The sequence below is a fragment of the Pholcus phalangioides genome, unplaced genomic scaffold (assembly GCF_987345545.1).
Source record: "Pholcus phalangioides strain wild (caught in Gottingen) unplaced genomic scaffold, Ppha-v1.0 ptg000015l_1, whole genome shotgun sequence".
Taxonomy (NCBI): Eukaryota; Metazoa; Arthropoda; class Arachnida; order Araneae; family Pholcidae; genus Pholcus; species Pholcus phalangioides.
The window spans coordinates 41,105,445-41,127,278 of record NW_028301608.1 but is presented as its reverse complement, the minus strand read 5'-3'; the positions used below and the strand labels follow the sequence as shown (position 1 = coordinate 41,127,278).

The following is a 21,834-nucleotide window of genomic DNA, read 5'->3' as shown; positions in this document are numbered from 1 at the left end:
GACCCGCTTATAACGAAGTCAGAAAAAACGGCAAAAATATTTGTTTCACGTGAACTTCATTATATCTGTACAAATTTGATAAGCTAGATAAATAATATGAATTTAACAGAAAATTGAGCTTTGCTATATGTAAAAATTAGGACTGGTCCAATTAATCATTTAATGGTTAGTTGCAGTTAGAAATTCTAGTTGGGTTAGTTGACTCGATCAATCCAATGAAAACTGTTATTAAATTAACTTGATTTGTTTGACGAAACCAGTTAAAAAAAATGCCTTACGAATTTATCATGTTCCTATACATAACATTTTGAATGTGACCACATTTGAAAATATTTGAATCATTATTTTGGCATGGGAAAATAAAAGTCGATTCAACAAAAACTGATGATTTCAGTTTTGCAATGAATTTGATGAGAGTTTTAGAGGACATCATCAAAATTTATTGTCTCAACAGCAGTTTTCATATTCGGGAAGCATAAACTCCTCTCTGCCTGAATACCATTTCAAATGGTCCCCATTTGGGACTCTTGAAAAATAAGAAACAGTATGATTGGAAGTAGTGACCAAAAAAATCATTGACTGACCTAAAATAACCTGTTCACTAAAAAAAGCACCACAAAATCCAAGTGAAAAAAATTCCAGGATCCAACACAAATATGTCCAGCATATTAAATTGATTCAAACAGATAGCTTTAATTTCTTAATTGATTCCTATATGTGCTTAAAGCTGGTAAATAATGGTAAAAAATATTAACCATTTAAAATGTTTAATCGATTCCCAGCCCTAGTAAAAACCCCTACTATCTGTATTCGTTATAAAAGTGAGTCAGACTATATATTATTCAAAACCTCTTTTTATTAAAGTGGCTAAGAAAATTATTTTTTTAAACGTAACCTTTTATGAACTAGATGAGTTCAATTTTTACATGATTACAAAATCTTCAGTCTATTAAAAACAACAGGCATGCTAAACCATTTATAAACAAGTTATTTATTTTTTTCAAATAACATATGTAATGCAATTTTACAAAAAAAAAGTATTTTTATACATATATGACATCACTTTACCAATATGTACATATAAGGGGGCCGAGAAAATGTAAAAAAAATTAGTTTCTTTCTCACATTTATGTCCCACAGTGATTGCTCCTATAGCACCACAGATAACAAAACGAAAACTGTTGCAGTAATCACAGTCATTCTTAGAAATGTGCGGGCCCTGCACTTGCGATATAATAATTTCTTTCATAAATTCTGAATTTTCATCATTTCTCTGGAATTATTTCTTTCATTCATTCTGAATTTTAATCAATTCTGGAAAAATATACGTCATTTATTATGAATTTTCATCTGTATAATTTCATAAAATTGAGAATTTGTTATGCATTTGTAATGCAATTGTTTATGTGTAAAATACTTAACAATCTTACCTTGTGTAATCACTTCAATATTCATGTTTGCATTTGGGTTATGAAAAATGCAAACACGAATATTGAAACTATCGTGCATGATCTATTGAGGTAAGAATATTAAGTATTTTTCACAACAAATTGCACTGTAAATGCATAACAAGTTTAATTTTACAAAATTACACTGACGAGATAGAGGTAGGCCAGGCCCATCCCACAGAAATGCTGGCTATTGTTACACCCGCTCTTACTTCTGCACCACACCCCATGTCTGGTGAGGGCGGCCCTGGTAGTACAGTAGACTTTTGCTAATCCCGCACATATCAGACCAGGGTGCGCTGGATTACCGAAATCACCACATTACTGGAAGACAATTGAAAAAGCCCATTTAAATAACAAAAACTTCTGCTCAATAAAAAAAAAAATTTCAAAAATGCTGGATTACTGAATGGGCGGGTTAGCACCATAGCTGGATTATTGAGAGCCTACTGTAATTGTTTAATTTTGGCAAATATTGCTATACCCAGCTGATGTGACTATGATCTCTTTACCAGAATCAGGATGAGAGAGAACCACTGTCAGAAACCCAGTACAAGAATAGACAGGGGGGTTACCTGTGCCATAGGGTGGAGGGTGGGTGCTACTACTAATAAACCAGACATGCACCTCATCCATATTCTTGTGCTGAACTTCTAACGAATTGGTGCATGTTGGAATGTGTGTGTACGTATAGTGAACCTTTTGTGAAGTTTGTTTCTGTGCAATGCTTGTTATGCATAGTGCTTTCTTTCTTTCAAACCAAGCACAACACACGTCTATCACCATTTATGGGTGATTTACATCATACCTAGTGAGTTGTGCCGGAGGTGTAACTGTGTGTGTACCTAACAGTCTGAGTGCATATGTAGTGCTGTCATCTGCAATGAAATTTTTAAACTATAAGATTTTTCTCAACTCATAGTGACTAAAGTGTAATGAATGAATAATTGTACCATTGTAGGGCTGGCACAATTAGTAGGGTGGTGCTGCAGAACATAAACAGAAGTGGTCACGCTGATGGTAGATGCCTTCCAGTAAATTGGCAGAAAGTAGTAGACATGAAAGACAATAATACAGTGAAACCTGTGTATAACAATACTGTCTACAATGATAAACCTGTCTGTAGTGATATTTTCTTTGGTCCCCCAGCAGAATTTCTATTTACTTAATGTATTTTGAACATGCCCACAGCAATAATCGCTTTTTAGATGCACCTGCCTATAACGATAATTTTACCTTTTTAGAAAGTTGGTAGTACATTATATCTTGATTTTTTTTTTTTAATCTTGGAAAACGATGTTCCATTGTCCAGAATGTAAGATAACATAAGATTGCAGCACATGGGTGATAAGAAATGATTGAAGAGGGATGGGGTGGCCTTTGCTCTGAGTGGGCACTGTTGTTGAACCTAAAGCTGGTTCAAAGGTAAAGCATTGTCACTGTGCCTGTGTAAGAAATCAGCCGTAAACTTAGGCATCAAAGCGGCTGAAGCGGTTACAACTGTAATTGTCAAAATGTTTTTTATGGCTTCCGCCATTACCTATTTTACTCTTCCTAGTCATGTGAGTGTTGTGATTTTTTTTTTGTTGTCTCATTTCATCTTAAATTTTATCAGATTCTTAATTCATTTATCAAAAAAGAATGCTTTTTCTGTAATTTTATCATGAAAAAATTGTGATTACATATTCCGTTATACATACTTTTATGTCTATAATTAGCAAAAATTTTAACAAAAATTTTCACTTTGAGGTTTTTAAAAAAATTTTAAATAGTTCAAAGTTTATAAAATACAATTTTATATAAGCGAGTATTTGTAAGATAAATCAATAAATGCAATAAAATTAGTTAGTACTACATACGTTATATTACATGATCACATTATACATGCATATACATTGGATGCACAAACTGTCTCAAACTGTCTATAACAATATTTTTTCTAGTTCCCTACACAGGGCCCTATCTAGGAGTTTTGCCACCCATGGCAAACATGATTTTGCCACTCTCACAACTTTAAAATTTGATAATTTTATAAGGGTGTTCTTTGTTCCCCATCTAAAACTGCTGTCCCCCCCTCCCCCCCCCCCCAATTTTTTTCGCCCTAGTTCCGGCCCTGTCCCTACAGTATTGTTATGGACAGGTTTCACTGAACTGAGTGTAAGTGTTTGCACCAATAGTAATAAAATCATTTTGAGCTATAGAGATGTTGTCGCTACTTTTTTTATCGATCCCTCGTAAAAACACACCACGTATATTCTGTACACACTGCTTATCCATGAGGATAACAACATTCATTTGCAGTTTGTGCAGATAGCACCACTGTTCGTCAAAGAATCATAGACTTCGCTTTTTCAGTTTCCCCGAGGAGTTCTTCACTTGCATATTCTTTCAGAAGCTCTGCTTTCTTCTTCATCACCAGCGCTTCTTCAATCTGAAATAAAATAGTTGATTTAATGAATTTCATGAGCAATTAGAAATGTTCTTCATTAAGTTGTAATATTACAACATACAATATTCAACATTATACAATATTCTTTGCTGAATATCGATTTTTTTTTTCCTTCCATGAATCAATCATATTTTAAAGCACAAGTAAAGTCTTTAGCACTTAATTCTACTCTATGGTGTTCAATTAAGTATAGAGTATGCTATGCTGTACTACAGTGCTTGACAAGTCCCTGCACCAAGTTGCCATGGTAACTAAAAAACTGAAATTGTTGTCAAAATTTTAAACCTAAGACAACTAAATCTAGTCGGAGGAAAACGATTGAGTTTTTGGCATGACAAGGTGTCAAAAAATTATTTAAACAGTCAAAATCAAAATTTCTTGATCCGCACATAATTATGCAATTAAAAGTCTGATTTCTTTTTACCGCACAGCATTTGATAACAGATACATAACTAATTGCACTCATTTGTTCACTCCTAAAAGAATTGTTGGCTTGGATTATACAAATCCAGAATTTGAGAACGTGGAACACCAATACAAAAATATTGTTTGAAGAATAGAAAATCTGGAAAGCTACCATTTATAACGTTGAGAAACTATTTTTTTTTCCTCTTCCAGGTATGAATCCCCCACCTGAGTGGAACAGTGTTAAACTACTTTAAAATACCAACCCCCCCCCCCCCCCATGATGTTAGACAGGCATTATAACTCGGCTGTCACCATCATCACAGCTACTATAGGAGAATATTTGTTTTTCCACATCCAGAAATCAGAAATTTAAGTTAGGCAAGTTTTCAAAAGTGTTTATTAATTATTGGAAATGTGCCCAATAATTGTCACAAGTGTTGTATTTTATTGTGCTCTGCTCATTTTTAGCTAACAATCGTTCCCAGTTAGATTTGTTATTATTTCTTCAAAGATTATATGTTGAGTAATATAGAATATTTTAAGTATCATCTTGGGCTGGATATAGCTTCAAGACGAAACGCTTAAGAAAATAGAAGAAGAGAGAGGTTTGGGAATAATGTGTGACTGGTTTTCCCTGTGTATCCACCTCAACTGTTTTAGGGCAGAGAAGGAAGATTGCATCGGTGACTCTTGTAAATAGACACCACTACATCATCAACTGCAGGAAAAAAAAAGATTAAATTTTTAATTTTTAGTATTCTAGACTTGTTAAATCTTGTTTTTGATCAACTTGAATTAGTCTTCTTCATTTTGAGCCCCCTATACCATATTACCCCCCAAAAAATGATATTTTTTTTTTAATGCCTTTTTTCTCAAACATAACCTTTTTTTTAATATTATACACTTGTCAATGCAATGACAAGAACCCAAATTTTATAGAAATACAGATTTCAGGTTTCTATCATTCTTTAAATGCGAATAATGGAAAAAACAAAAACGGTATTCAACATCACCCAAACTTCCTACATATTGCTCAATTAATTTTCTTTCAAAGGAAAATAAAGAGTCAAAATGCTTGAAGAGGCATATTACTGCTTTAAATATAAAAACTTAAGAAATAAACAAAACTTGATTCATAATCCAGAAAACTCCTTAATTCTGAATCATGTTTGAATTAACTAGGTCTAGAGGAGTCCGAATTAAGGCAAGTATACATTAGTGCACAGACCATGTACTGCAAGCTTTCACAATGCATTCAGTGGGTGCAGTTTTTGAAACAAATCATCATCATCAATGATGGGTCCATCCAAGAGCTGTAACAATGCCATCTGTAGGTTTTGAGCAGCTGCAGTCTGTTGTGACACAAAAATAGAAATGGGAAAAAATAAAAAAGCTCTAGAGCGGTTCAAAAGCACAAGTAGACAAACGTGCAAACTGATAATGATGGGTTCCAAACTGGGAGGACGAATTCCTTTGTGTTCGTTGAAAAAAACTGACTCCAAGTGGTCCGGTTCAAACAGATCACGAAGGATTCATTCATAGTTCACAACACCATACAAATTACTGAACAACAGAATGTGAATACTTGCATTGCACGATATGTGCGCTAATGTATACATGCTTTCAGAAAGGGTCTATTGTTTCAATAGAAATTTGAAGGTTCTTGCTGAGGGAATTGGCATGAATGTCTGAAACACAGTTAACACAGTCAGAAACACTTATATAATTTACCAGCTGGTTCGGAGCCACAATGAAATAGTATAGAACTTTTAGTTTGAATAAAAAAATTACAATTTTAATTCACTAATATGAAACACATTTTCTCTGATTTCTATGCATTTTAAAATTGTGAGTGTATTATGGATATCCTAAACAAAGAACATTGTTGCTATGAGCAACTATGAAATAATTATAATGGATAATCCAATCTAAAATGATGTAATTATTCATTTTATTACATGAAGTTTTTTCTTTGCATATTATAGTTTTCCCTAGTGTAGTTTTCCTCGTATACATCTGAGATACTGCACTCAACCGAGAGAAAATTAATTGAAGGAAGGAACCATCTTACCTCAACAAACCTTGTCATTTTTCAGAAGATTTTTGCAAAATTATGCGGCAGTTGAGTTGAATGGCAAATAACAAAGAGACACAGATACAAAAGATTTCAAATTTAGATTGAAAAAGTTTTTTTTAACCTCCTTCCTTGATGGCACGGGAACATGAGCAATGAATCTATGTTCACCATCTGCTTCAATCTGTACATCTGATTCCATTTCTTCATTCTCATTTTCACTCTGCAGATACAAAAAATAGTACATATAATATAATAATAGTAATAATGTTATTAATAAAAAATGCCATATATACCAGGGTTGGCAGGTTTGTGATGGTTTGAACTGTTGTGTCAAAAACCTCAAATAGTGAATTTCACTATATATCCTATCAAAAATAAATACACTGATTGCATGTAACGTTTAAAATGCATTATTATACCAGTAAATACTTAATATAATCATTAAATAATTTTCTGCTCTCTTCGGAATAATTTTAAGCAACATTATTGTTATTATAATCTACAGCTCTATTTTTCAAACAGATATGGTTATATGTTTTTATTTTATATACACAATGTTGATTTTTGTTATTATTAAATTATGTTGAAAATTTCAGGTACTTAAAAACAATATTCTTACTGGAAATAACATTGCAACCAAATATAAATTAAAGGCCTCAGCAACATGCAAAATGATATGGCTCTGAATTGGGCAGCATAATAAAATTAGCAAATGCTCGTCATCAATGGCAATTTGATATGAAAGCTGATGAAACTATTTCTTAGTGCACAATGTCTAATAATATGATTTAGTATATGAAAATTCCTAAATGCAATAGTTTTTGCAATTAATGCTGTAGCTGAACTTGCACAAATGGCAATGCTTTAGCTAGCGAGCCTTGCCATCTCAAGTTCAATCAAGAGAGTATTTTCAAACTTTGGCTTTGTACTAAGATATATTGTGAATGTGAATAAATGAGTAAAATTACTTATGTATTGCTCTTATGGGATGCTAAGCAGTAATTTAATTTTGCTATGGAATAAAATTTTGTGCAGACAAAAAATTTAAAATAAGAAAATTAATATTTTGTACTTAATAATTATATATAATAAATTAATATTTCAAGCTAGTCTGCATAAAAAATGTTTATGGTTGTTCAACATATCTACAACAAAAAAATATTTTAACACATTAATTATGGTTTTTGACGTCAAAAACCCAACCCTGATATATATATACCTCTGTATAAGAAAGATTTTTTGATTGAATCTTTTCCCCATGTTGGAGGAAAAAGGTCTGATTATATACTGACCAGTTTTTCAGAAGGAAAAAATTCAACCAGAGTTTGGTTTCAACACTTACCCCCCATCTGGGGTAGACTAATTACGGCTTGTAAAGTGAGTTTAGCCCAGCCTGTGATAATTAAGCCAGCTTTGCAGCATCGTATAGTCCCCAGGCCAAGCACTGCACTGAGACAAACTACAATTTGAACACAATTGATGGTAATTGTTATGCAATACCATCTAAGCCCCCCCCCCCCCCCCGAGCAATGCCCAGATAAACCTTCATGCATTATGACAGTCCTCTGAGAAAGAAATTTTCAAAAAAGTATCAATCCACACAACACAATAAGTTCACCAGTTTGTCGTGCAAACAGTAACCATCTCACATATCCTGACAGCAGACAAATATTGTATATTGTACACCCATGTCTACTTGCTCACAAATTAGCCATTGATGCAATACAAAAACATATTAACTACTATCTCATAAACTGTCTGCTGAGTATATGAGGAGGAAAAAAATATTTAAGATTTTGATTATTTTTCTTAGTAACTTTTATATCCTAAAAATACTCATTCTTTTCTCCAAAATGTATAATTTGTTAGGGTCAGCATACACACGGGTTTCCAATGTGTTGTAGTTATGAGTCCTCAAGTGGGGTCGGATAATACTCAAGTATATATGATAATAATATTATTATATCATTATTATCACCATTTACTAATTATGGATATCACAGTTTCAAAACATTTCTGTGAATAAACAGAAACCAAACTTTAACTCACAATTGTTACTAAATTTGAGACAGCATAATATATCATCATCCATTCAAATATACAACAATAACTCAGCCTGAGAGGAAGGAGAAATTCGTGAAAGGATAATGTAATTATTAATTTATTACATGAAGACTACAGTTTTCCTTAGTGTAGTTTTTCCCATGTGTGTGTATCTGTGAGATACTGCACTCAACAGAGGGAAAAATGAATTGATTCATTTCAGTCATTAAATGAGCACGATAAAATAATGATTCAAATAACAAATGATTCTACAGTTGAATTTTCAATAGAGTCCAAAGGTTTAGGTACAGTAAGAAAAAGTTTGATTTTCTGTGAAACTATCTAATGTAAACAGGAAAATCTTTTGAATTCTAATAGAAAAAAGCATAAGACTGTATGGAGCATATCAGATCAAAAAATTATGACTAAATACACTGAGTTCATAAAAATGCAAAAACAAGTTTTTTTTTATATTTTAGGCACAAACATGATTTTATGCAAATAATTGGTTGCATGCGATTGGACGATCAAGATTACACGTCGAGTGCATGATATAAAAGCAGAACTGATTTCATAACTAAATCAAAATTTAAAAGTTGTCACAAAACAGAGGTTTTTAGATTGTGAAAGCTGAAAATAAAAGGGGGGTGTTAACAAAATTTCGAATGCTTTACAATGGTCCAAAGGAAGTATTTACCCAGTGCTAATCAGTAATGTAGATTCTGAACCAAAATCACTATGTGGAAGGTCACCTACAATGATTATGACTACAATGAGGTGTATTGTAAGAATGACATTTGAAAAGAAAATGTCTCTATATCAGATAAAAAATGGCTGGGATCACAATATTATATGGCAACAATTTGCCCTCAATTCAAAGATATGGCCCATATTTTTTTGAAGAAAATGGCTTGCACTCTGTCAAAAATTGACCTTCAAAAATAAAACATTAAACTTTTAAGCACTTTCAACCACTATTGTATTTTCGAAATTCGATTCTATGTAAATGCAGCCTTGTGCATGTTTTCTTATTGTGACTAAACTCTTGAAACAGACTAATTTTTTTTACACAACTAGTTTTAAATATTTGTCTTTCCTCCCAATCCTAAAAAAAAGTATTATGTTCTTATACATTATAAGATAGGACATGTTTTCCACAATCAAACAAGCATCAAGCACCAACATATAAGATATTCTCCCTGTTTTTCAGATTCAGAATAAAGATCGTATATGCTAGCTATGAATTGTATTTTTGTAGGCCTATATAAAAACTTACGACATTCTCTTCTTCTACCAAATATATACTGTCGTCCTCTTTTTCAATGCCGGAGATAAACTTTCCGGTCTTCCACTCCTCAATGAGCTGTTTTTTCTTCTCCTCGTCATACTCTCTTTCCAGTGGCACCAATATATCATCATCTTCATCCCTATAGCCATAATAATCAGCATCAATGTCTTTCATTAGCTCAGCCCTGGTTTTTCTTGGGGGTGGAGGAGCTAAAAAAATATTCAGGAATGATTGAAAATTCCCAGTCAACATAACCGTTGCAACTAAAATCACAACTTTTATTATTACTGAAGCATTATTGTTTTCACATAATTATGATGGTTATGATTCATTTCCCAATTTAAGCATAATTTTTTTCTCAAACTTTTCTAGAAAAAATCTGATGATTTAACATAATATTTTTTTTCACAAAATTAAAAACACATTGAAATAAATTAATCACAATTTTCTACACAAAGTTTTTAGATTATATTCTTAAAAAAACAGATTATAGATTGTTGCATATTACCTCTGCAGCATATTTTTCTCTATCAGAGGAAGGAATAAAAATAAATATAGTAGGCTCACTATCTAGCCTAGTTAAATAATAATAATCTCCTGTGATAAAATTAAGAACAATTTCCTTTGCCTAGGTGTTCCAAGTGTTATCAATTTGTGTAATCACTTAATCAATGAACAAATATAAATTTGAATAATTTTTGTAAGAGTAAGTTTATATTAATATTTTGTTTATCTTAAAAGTTTACATGTTCACACCAAACAGTTTACATGCTTTTATATTCTCTGCAATTAAATTAGACATTACTAAATTTATCTTAAAACTTATGCAGTAATTTTATTCTTGGAATTCTTCTTTCTGTAATAATTTTTTAAACGTACAATATCATAGACATATGCCAGGTGAGAGGGGTAGAGCTGAGATTATGGTGTATTTTTGCATTAAAAACGAAGTACTGGGAAACAATGAAAAAACTAAACCATCCCCCCCCCCCAAGAAAGTCTTGCTTACACTATTGCACAGTACAGTACATAATTAACATTTATAAACTACTAGCCTGTACTTAGAGGTTCGAAAATATAAATAAGAGTGGGTTTTGGTATACATATATAAAAATTGTGTTTTTAATGGTAATGGGCAGGAAAGGAAGTGAGCATTTATAGACCTCCTGCCTATCCGACCTACCCTTCCACCACATTAGGCAGGGTAGTCCAGAGTCTACAAGAAATACCTGAACTTGCATCACCTTGCATTTAGGTCTCATCTTATCCTAATTTTTTTTCAATTAAAAACGTGTGTTCATGAAAACATTCTTGAAAACACGTTGAAACACACCACTGATCCGAAGATTATAAATGTAGGAGTGGTTTCTCTCTCGTTTGGAATTTTACTGATTATCATCTTGAATAGTAGGAAAACCGTCCTTCTTTGAGCTAATCTAAAGGCTTATGGCAGTGGTTTTTTTTAGAATGTGTTTTCTTGCGTTTCAGTTTGTTTCATTAAAAGGACAAATAAATGAGAAAAAATAAAAACTACTTTCTGCTCCCAAGGAGAGAGAAGTATTATCAGTGTAAAAATGCACCTCAACTTATGCCGGCCTTACACTATAAAAGTTTGTAAAGGTTCTTTTATAAAACTTGAAAAATACAACTAATAAGCTTATCTGTTACATTTGAGCAAATGCAACTGATAAGCTTATTGGTTGCATTTGTCACGTTTTATATAAAAATATTTATAAAAAGTTTACAGTGTAATTATCACACTAGAAAAGTTTGATAAAAGATCTTTTACAAAACTAAAAAAACACCAATAAGCTTACTGGTTACATCCGCCGGAATGTAACCAATAGGCTTATTAGTTGCATTTTTCGAGTTTTATAAAAAAAACCTTTATAGTGTAATCCCAGCCTTAGTCTTCGAACAAATTACTGGCACAAGTTGGGTATTTAAAACTTGGATCTTATAAATGTATGTGGGGTATTTAAAGTGGGATCTTAAATGTTGATAAGAAATTAAAGAACGAGTGTAACTTGGGTACTTACGATCCTGTTCAAACAATTCTCTAACACCAGGCAGATCCTTGGTTGCTCCAAAATATCTGATTTATCGAGAAATAAGTAGAAACAATTAATGTACATTTTCACAATCCACCTGCTTCAGTTATTTATTTCACACAGGATAAAAATCGAGAAATTAGAAAAAAATTTCTGCTTTCATGATTAAGGGTTGCAAATATAATTGACAAATTTTCCCTCACTCTCAACATGTTTTCATTAAAAAAAATTGAGACATACTTGTAGCCTTTGTTGCCTGGAACTTCTTTTCCTTCATGATCCAGCATTTTCGGTCCTATTCTCTATTTGAAAATAATAATAATAATAAATTTTTAGCCAAGATTACACATTTCCATTATGACATTTGCCAAAACCAAATGACTGAAAATGTTCCTGAGATACTGAAACACTTAAAATGCCACCTCTTTTGAATATGATGTAGTAGGACCAGTTTGGTACTTCAACATGAATGTCATGTCATAAGGACATCAACATAATAAAGTCAAACTCCGTTATAACAACCTCAGTTGTAATGACACCTCAGCTATAATGACAATAATTGACAGTCTCAGCTGATTCCTACAAAGAATGTTAACCTTGGTTATATAACATCAATGAAAATGCAACAACCTTGGATATAACGACACATTTTTCGTCACTTTTGCTTCAGTTTCCGTGTGACTTTCAGCATATATACATGCGCTCCAAGGTTGAAATATTCTATCTTTTTTCTACAGCTTAGATGGTAGAGCACTCGTCCAGCAAGCGAGAAACCAGGGTTTGCGTCCCCGTGGGGACAGAGATTAATTTTCTTCCTTGTAATCTTCATCTCCAAAAATAACCAGTCTTTAAATAGATCATATATTAGGCTTTACACTTCAAACTTGCCATGACACTTTATATCCTGCCGAGGATTACTTATAAGCAATAATAGTCAATTTCACCAAAGATCTGCACGATTTTTGGCGAAAATTAGCTATGTCCCATATTCATGTTCTTTGTGTTCTTGCCATTTTCTTCCCCTAAAATATGGTAAACCTAATCATAGTGAAATAACAACTTGATATATGATGTTTGATTGCTTCTAATTGAATTTTTCATAATCAAAAAGTCTTGAAAACTTTCAGCTTGGTTGAAAGAAAAAAATTCTGCAGAATCTTCAATGTTGTTATAACCGAGTTTGACTGTATCAATCAAATAAAATGAAACATTACTTTTGTTTGATTCTATTAGTTCATTAAAAAAAAAACGCTGAAACATTACATTATGATTCACAAATTTAATATTCAATTAATCAATTGAAATTTAAATTTAGACAAAAAAGCATATTTCGCATTACAAAAAAAAATTACTTTATAAACCGCTCCAAATAGAAAGACAAGTTGACAAAACAAAACCAAAAGATAACTTGGTCCCAAAAGCCACAAAGGCAGGAAAATCTATTATATTTCATTTCATTTCAAATTTGGATCAGTCCGGCCAGGAAGAGCCAGACCTCTTTACCCTAAACGCTCCTGCCAAGAAGTGTGTCACGCCGATTTTTGGCACTCTGTCTTGCTATCTTACATTTTCATTGGTCAAAAGTGGTCACGTGAGACTTCTGGAATTCTGTAGAACTGTGGGAACCAGGCAGATGAGTGCATGTTCATAATTTGACAGCAGCCACTGATGGGAAAAACACAACAACTCAGTACATGAAACTTCTGAAGGCTTTCGCTAAAGATAAGAAGGCAGGCTTTGAATTAGCAAAGAAGAAGAAATGTTTGATTCTATTAATTCATTTAGCATATAAAAGAAAGTAGCAATCCTTAAAAAAAAACTGAAAACATATTCACATCAATAGGATATCACCCAGGTTTCACTTATGAGTTTAATAGTAGAATTATTCCTGATGTAAGTAGGATTACCGATTTGGAAATTCTGTCTCCCCCCCTCCCCCATCAACAGTCTTGAGTTTCACTCACATGGGACATCCAGCGGCTATGCCCAAAGATGAAAACCAAAACAGAAATGCATTGAATAGTATGTCATCACATAATTATTAGTTTAAGAGCACCTACCATTCTAAATATGGATTCAGCAGACATCATTCACAAAAAAAGGTGTTTTTAAATGAGAGAATTACTTTTAGATTGAAAAATTAAATAGAATCGCTTTAATTTTTAAAAAGCATTCACGTGTTACTCTTTATACCATGGCGTTGCCACCCCTGGTGTATATAGTAATTCTGCCATACTTACAGAATAATCAGGTCCTCCAAGCTCTCTGATGCGAACTTCCCAGTGACCTTTCTCCCTCAGCAATTTGTTTATCTCGTCATTTATCTCCCTCATTCTGAATTCTCCCAAACCAGCTGCAAAAAAAAAATTTTAATAACAATAATTATAGTAGCAATTTGTAAACCACGCAAGATTAAATGCTTCATTATTCAAATTGAAAGATGTTCGCAGTGTGACCAGACTCTGGGTTCAATGGACCACACAACTAAAAAAATGGTACTGTATGTATATATATAGGGTGCATAGCTACCAGCCCATACCGCATTTTACTGGTGAACCGTTGGCCCTAGAGGCATACTTCCAATTAGAAAAACTATCAAACTATCCAAATAATATGTAGAACTCAGGCACGCCATTCATGTTACAAGAGGTTGTGTAGTTATCAAAAATCAATATTTTATACAGGCCCTCAAAAATCCAATTAGAAAGGTGTTGCCCAGTCTCACAAACAAAAAAATTCCATGCTTCCAAGTGCAATATTACCTGTGATATTTGAATTCAAAAATTAGGAAAAATGGGGGTAAAACGTATTTAATCCTAATTTTTCTGAACTTTTCTCCTGCTTCTTTTAAATTCAAATATCTCAGTGAATATTGCACTTAGAAACATAGAAATTTTTTTTCCGGCATTAGGAGAGACAAGACAACAACTTCCTCATTGGGTTTTAAGCACTAGTTGTCCGCATTAAAAGTAATTTTTTAAATTTTAATAGCTATACAATCCCTTGCAATATGAATGAATCTGGATTCTACACATTATTTTTGAATACTTTTTCTAATTGGAAGTATGTCTCTAGGATCAATGGTTTTCCAGTAAAAAGTGGTGTGTGCTGGTAGCCATGCAGCCTGTATATATTGGTTAGAGGAAGAACAAAATTTTCGGAAAAAAATTTAGAGAAGTGGGAATTTGTAAGGAATAACCAAGTCCCGGAAAAGTTCCTACTCAGAGTTTTTCTCAGAATACAAATAGCTTAGCTCAAAATAAAAAAGGAATTGGGTGACGCCTATACTTTTTAAATTTGTTAGGCCTTGTAATACTAATAGTGAATACAAAAAGCTTGAGAAATACCAGCTATATTTGGCAAGAATTGATGTCCTGGTCATGTGTAATAGAAATCTGGTCATCCTAATAATAGGTAAATATCAAGCTCACACATATTGAAAAAAAGTCCAACAGTTACCGAATGCTAAATAAAGAAAAGTTTTCAGCTATCACTAAGCAAGTCTGTCTACAGTCTTAAGAAAGTCCCTGGTAGACACAAACATATATTCAGTCAAACAGATATGTAATTTTTCAAATATAACCTTCCGTTACTGCAGAATTATTCTACATAACAACAATTTAAAAAAATCTCTTTTTCCCTGAGTTTGTTAGAAGTTTTACCATTTTGTATCTGTGCAACTTTCTTTGCTATTTCCCTGATAATCTGCATTCGCCACTTCTCAGCTTTCCTCAGGTCATCACACTCTGATGCCAAGAATGGCCTCCTTTCCTGCTGACCCTTGCCTTGTTCTGCCAGCTGTGCAGCTCTGAAACGAGCTAAAGTCGTCCTGTAAAAAAAAGCAATAATTACACAAAATATATTGCATCTTATAATGTTCTTTCTCTCATGTATTGTAAATGAATACACGTAAGGTAAACTGAGGTAAGTGGAAACACATTTTTCATTGCTTCAAGTTCAACCTAACACCTATATTTGAGAAGTCAACAAAACTTCTTGAAAATATGTCAGAAAGTTCTTTAACCCATTCTTTTTTTTAGGGATAGTGCTTTAACCACATTTTCTTCAGTGTCCCCTTTTCAAGATTAATTTTAATTAATTTTTCAGTGGAGCGTTAGTTCCACTTGCCTCCTTGAGGGGACAAGAGAAACCTGAAGCTGATTTTGCTTTAAAATCATTCATAATACAATGATTCATGAGTGAAAAAAGTTTAAACAAGGGAGAAGCTCTCTCTCGAAAGTTTTGAAAATTATCATCAAAATACAATTGGTAAAATGGATAGACGAAAATAAAGTGATGCCGGAAAAACCAGCATAGGTTCAGGATGGGGAAGTCTTGTGTAACCAACCTCCTTTGCTTCTATGATCATGTGACTAAGACTTTGGGAAAAGGCAAAAATGTCAACTTTGGACACTTAGGACACAGTTTAACACACTTTTAACTTTTTAGACACTAGACACACATACACAATGTAAAAATACCCCCCCCCCCTTCCCTGTAAATATTATCTGACATTATATGAGGTAAATGTGAAATTCGCAAAAATTCAGGGTATGGGTTTAGTGTAGATGCATTGGGTTGCACTTGCTTTAGCATGGTGAAAAAGGGGAAAAAATGTAAAACTCTCAATTCCTACTTTTCTTAAAGAGATATAATTATATTAAAATGACATAAATTAATAAAAAAGAAAGAAATTGGCACTTAAATATCAACTTTTCCAGCCAATTCATACTTTCAGAAATTGTTGAAATGTGAAGGGCACAACAGATAGTGCCTTGACCATAAACCTAACTTCTCCGTGTGACAGCTACTTGTAAACTTGTGTAAGCAGCTATCATACAATTAAATTTTTACTGAAAAAATAGAGTAAGTGAAAAACTCTTCAACAGACCATTCCCAGAAGCTAATTGAATTTTACAAATCACATGTGGTTCCACTTACCTCCCAATTTCCACAAGTTTGGGGGAGGGGGCAAGAATGATGACGATTATATCAATTCATATACATGCATATACATTAGATCAGTTGGCACATCTGTTACTGAAATTGCTGATACAAACAAAATAGTTCCAGACTCTGCCACGAAGCTGGGCTCGAAGAGGTCTTTGCAATGGGATAAGTCTGCTTTCAGAGTTCTGGCATTCATTCATGCTGATGTAAAACAAAATTAAAGACTTACTGCTCAATTGGGGTGTCCTTAAATGACAAAGAAAAATATATGCTAAAAGCCTCAAAGTATTAAGCGTATAAAAAACTTACATAGCTTTCTCCGCATTTCTAGCCTGAAAAAAATAAAAAAAGTTCATTAAATTCAAAATCTAATTTTAAAAAATACCATTATAAGAGAGATTGATCATAGTAAAGGATATTGCTGTATCGAGAGGAGTTTAACATTAGACTATTGGCATTTCCAAAAATATTAAAATTATGTTGTTGTAGAAAGATTTATCACTATATCGCGCATTGTGATAGCAAAGTTTCACTGTAGTACAGGTAGATACAAAACCTTCAAATTGGCGCATATTTGACAAACCAGAAATTTTGCTTTTCTATAGGCTTCTACTTCTACCCTTTCATAGGCTTGTACCGGATAATCAAGGTTCTACTAACTAGAATTTCTTATTTCAACTATACACAAATATTACAACAGCCATGCACCAACTTAGAGCTTTCAGGTTTAGGAACAGATTTCAGACTCTGCTAGGGATCTCTTGGAGTGAGCACAAATACAGAGAAGGGTGATCACCCTTCCAAGAGCAGAATAATATGAGGAAGATTTATCTGGCCTGTAAAATACATGAGGATCCAATGCACCACCACAATAAGTCACTTCTCAAACACATTGCCCTGTGGATCTATTTCCTCTGCTCAATTCACAGCTGCAGATGTCTGCCTAGGCTTCATTTGTAGCTCATGCCGTCTTAATGCATAAGCCTATCTGGGCAGCACGGGGCCTCACTAGAAGAGAGGGCCTTACAAAAATGAACAAGTTCAACTTTTTTAGAGTAAGAATGTAAATTTGCCCGGCAGGGCCTCAGAAAAATCACTTGGCTCAGTGGTTCAGGGTGCCATGATGTAGCCCTGTTTGTAGCTAAAGATGCCTGCGTAGGCTTCATTCACAGCTGAAGATGCCTGCCTTTGCCCCATTCAGATTTGAAGTTGTATGTGTGGCTCTGATTTATTCACAGCTGAAGATGTTTTCTTTCGTCAAGTGCAGATCTGGGAGGGGGAGAAGATGGGGACAACCACTTCTCCCAAGCTACAAGCCTAATGATATGGAAAAATTAGTTCTGTCCCGTAAAATACGGGAAGATCTAATGAACTTACACAACTAGCCCCTCCCGTCACATCGCCCTGCATCCACACCTGTCTGGAAGAGATCACAGCAGGGGGGGAATAAGTTTGGTTGCAGAGTTCTGGCATTCTGTGAGGTTTCGAAACAGTTATAGCGCAATCCCCTTTTTTTGATTGATGGTTGTGCATACGACACACAGTCTGCTCACACACTCAGCATTATATTTTTCCACGAGAAAGTTAATGACCATTACTCACGCTTTTAGTTGCTTGCATCATCATTATCTGTGGCTTTTGGTTCTGATGGATTTGATTTTATCTAACAATTGCGATGCATCTCACATTTCTAAATTCATCAAAGCCATTGATTTTTATGAGAAATTATAGTTTTCTCATTGTTTTTACATTTCACCCATCATTATTTTTTTATCATACATATTTTTATTTTCCTGTCATGAAAACAACAAATTTTATCTTATTTAGTCATTTGTTTTGGTGAAGTTTGATCAAATCGGTCTTTGCGCCAATGAAACCGAAATCCAATATAATCCTTTTTTGATTTGGCGGCTATTTTTTTTTTGACAATTTCATCTTTCATGGGAGTTTCAAATTTGTCTTTGCCATAGTTTTTACCTGTAGTGACAGCATTCTCACGCCGAGATACGTGCCGCATGAAAATTTGTATTTATGAGTAGCCTATTTTGACATTTCTTTTCATTCTTCAATTTTTTTCAGGATGTGTTTTCCAACAATCGTTGATGAAGTTTTAAAAGTCACAAATTGGGTCAAGAACATTTTTTTTCATAGGTGTTATTTGAGTCAATGTAGGGCACTGCTTTTAAAGTTCCTAAGGGAAATAAGTACATGGGAATGGTGGTAAATTCATAATATACTGTATACTGCTGTTTGGCAACTTTTTTTCATTGTCAGACATACTTTTCCTTACCAGATCATCGCCCGCCACTGTCTCAATGAAGAGATATAAGCAGGTGGTCGGAAAAAGACCTGGGCCATACTGGAAAATGTGTGTGAATATGTTGTGAACCTAACGTGGTTTGTTTCTGTGTAATGCTTGTTGAAGTGCTGCCATCAATTTTTCAAACTATGAGTGAAGTGGAATAATTGAAAAATTGTAGGCCTGTTTCTCTCTGTGGCAACACTTTTTAATGGGGAGATCAGCTTGCATTCACACCACAAAGTTCGGAACCAGTGATCATAGCCAGACCCGATTTGGTGCCATTTGCTTATACTTGAACAGAACAACCAGACACACCTCCACGTTAATATTCAGAAGAAGGCTATACTTGAACAATAAAAAAACACCGAATTATTTTTGCAAATGCTCCAGGGTGGGTGCCAGGTTGGTGACAATTCACTGTTTTGGCAGAAGTAAAAACTTGGTGATGGAAACGTAAACCATACATAGGGAATTAATCGGAATGATATATGAAACTTGTTTGTAACACTAGCATGAGAAAACAGAATTGGCAACAAATTTAAATTTAAAAAAAAGGCCAAAAGGAAGATTATGGTACCAGCCAGTTATCGGGATGACCACCAATTCACAATAGGGGAAAAAAACATCCACAGCTTAAATTATAAAGCTTGACAAGAAAGAAACAGGTATAGTATAATCTTTTTTTTTCCTTCACAAGGATTTCCTTTTTAGTGTGTGGGCGCTTTTTCTACCTCGTCGACAATGGTCATTCATTTTTTTTGTCCGCTATTATTATTGTTATTATTTCCCTAGGTTGGATTGCCATTACCTTTGTTACTGTTGGTTGTCATCTGAAGGTGATGTCACATTGCTTTATAAGGCTGTATATTTTATAGGCCTACTTGTCGTTTTTATTATTATTTTGCATACTATCCATATTGATCATTTTTGTCGCACCACTGTCATTTTCTGCACATGAGGGCTAATTAGACCGGGACCTACAATTTATTGCCAATTCCAAACGGCAGGCTTGTTTTTTATACTCATCGAGAGGTTGGTGAGCTAAGCCATCGATGCGGTAGCAATTTTTTCTGCAGTCATGTTGCTGTTTCTATTGTACCCCATTGGGAGATTGGCTCACATTTGCGCCTTGAAGGGCAAACTACGGCTGGCAGACATGATGCTATAAATTTCAAACATTTTGTGCTGCTCTCAGCCTGCAATTTAATAACTACATGAAGAAAATCATAGGCGCCAATATCAATTTTTTTAGTCGCCATAGCGACCTGGCACCTGGGATTTGTCCCGCCCTGGTCTAGGATGTTATATTTTTAATCTTATCCTTTATTTAGTCTAAGAATGTCGTATCGTCATTGCCGGTCGTTTTTTTTATCATATATTTTTTTCGTTTTAAAATCCGTGGAATTGTTCTTTATTGGCGAATTTTTTTTCCTTTAGCAAGAAAGACGACCGAAGGCATCGGTCATCTCATTCACTCTCGGCGACTTTTCGTCCCGCTTTCAGGCGTTTTTCCCGCCAAAGGAAATAGTCGCCTCGCCAACACATTGCCAACAGGGGGACTATACTATAGCTGTTCTTCGGCCAGTCATCGGGATGACAGCCGATTCACAATAATAAAAAAACAGCCACAGCTTAAATTATAACGCTCGACTATAGTAATGCCAGGTTACCATCAAAGCACTCAAAATCACGCCAACGGTCGTACGGATAACAGGCCAGTACAAGGATTAAACTGTGTTCTCGCATAGAGAACCATGGTTCTTTCTAATTACAACAACCCTTCAATTAGAACCATGAACTTAAATTTTCGGTCCTTCTGAATAACGTTAATATTTCCGATACAACGTTTTTCGGCCATTAATAGAACTTACCATCTTGACTTCCCTTTGATCCCAACTCGCTTTGTTTTGTCAACACAACGGGATGACCCCGGTTTTCACAATCAATCGCCGAAACAGCTATTTTCGCCTTTTTATTTCTCTACGTATACCATACGACCCGTATTTTATCCGCTATATCTGATCTGACCATATTTGTTTCACAAAAGAAACCACATTTCAGTTAGGGATCATTCGAGTATTACGTCAGCATCGATGGGGGAGGTGTTCCGATTTTTGATGACGGGGGGGGGGGGATAATACTTACGTCATCAACCACCCTTTAGAGAAATATGAAATATTCTTAATGGCATCCTGAACTCATAGGCGGAGATAGAGCTTAGAAGTCTGGGTGGGGGGGGGGCATGATGATGTCAATTCATATATACATTAGACGACTCCACCTTTGACGTTGGGGGCATTGCTTCCCCCCCCCCCCCGTATCTCCGCTTATGTTTGAACCTTGGTTTGTGGACACCTGAACTAACAATCGAGAGCCACTTTAGTGATCTCTAAATGTTTCGTGGATCCTTCAAGTGATCTAGAAATGTGTTTAGGCCGCTTAAGTACCCTCGAACTGTGCCACGCATCATTCAAGTGATCCGTAATTATGCCGAGGATCACTATAAGTAATCTGGGAATGTGCCAATGGTAACTTGAGTGATGTAGAACCGCACTGGGGGTCGCTTAAGTGCTCTAAAACTGTCAACTGTTTTGTCAGTTAAGGGACACTCAGTCAACCTGTCACTCAAGGGCATGGTCCCCACAAGGGGTGGGCTGACAAGGCTCCAGCCCTGGGGCCCGGGACGATTTTCACCTTTTTTTTTTTTTTGCTTTTCACGCTATAAATTCATAAAAGGGCCCGTGAAAGTGTGGTCGGGGGGCCGCAAAAGATCCCAGCCTAGGGGCTCTGCTCTAGGATGTGGGGGCCATGCTCAAGG

General features: G+C 34.5%; 1 protein-coding gene across 1 annotated transcript; it reads right to left on the bottom strand.

The window, feature by feature from the left end:
• Positions 1-970: 970 nt before the first annotated feature.
• LOC149076036 (pre-mRNA-splicing factor ISY1 homolog) lies at positions 971-20,964 on the bottom strand. The gene is made up of 9 exons (XM_089243560.1): positions 20,888-20,964; positions 17,024-17,046; positions 15,427-15,593; positions 14,005-14,117; positions 12,005-12,066; positions 11,753-11,808; positions 9,702-9,922; positions 6,504-6,602; positions 971-3,879 (listed from the first exon to the last, which is right to left on the bottom strand). Exons 1-9 carry the CDS (start codon positions 20,888-20,890, stop codon positions 3,775-3,777), a joined length of 849 nt encoding a protein of 282 aa, XP_089099686.1. The 5' UTR covers positions 20,891-20,964; the 3' UTR covers positions 971-3,774.
• Between the last annotated feature and the right edge of the window lie 870 nt (positions 20,965-21,834).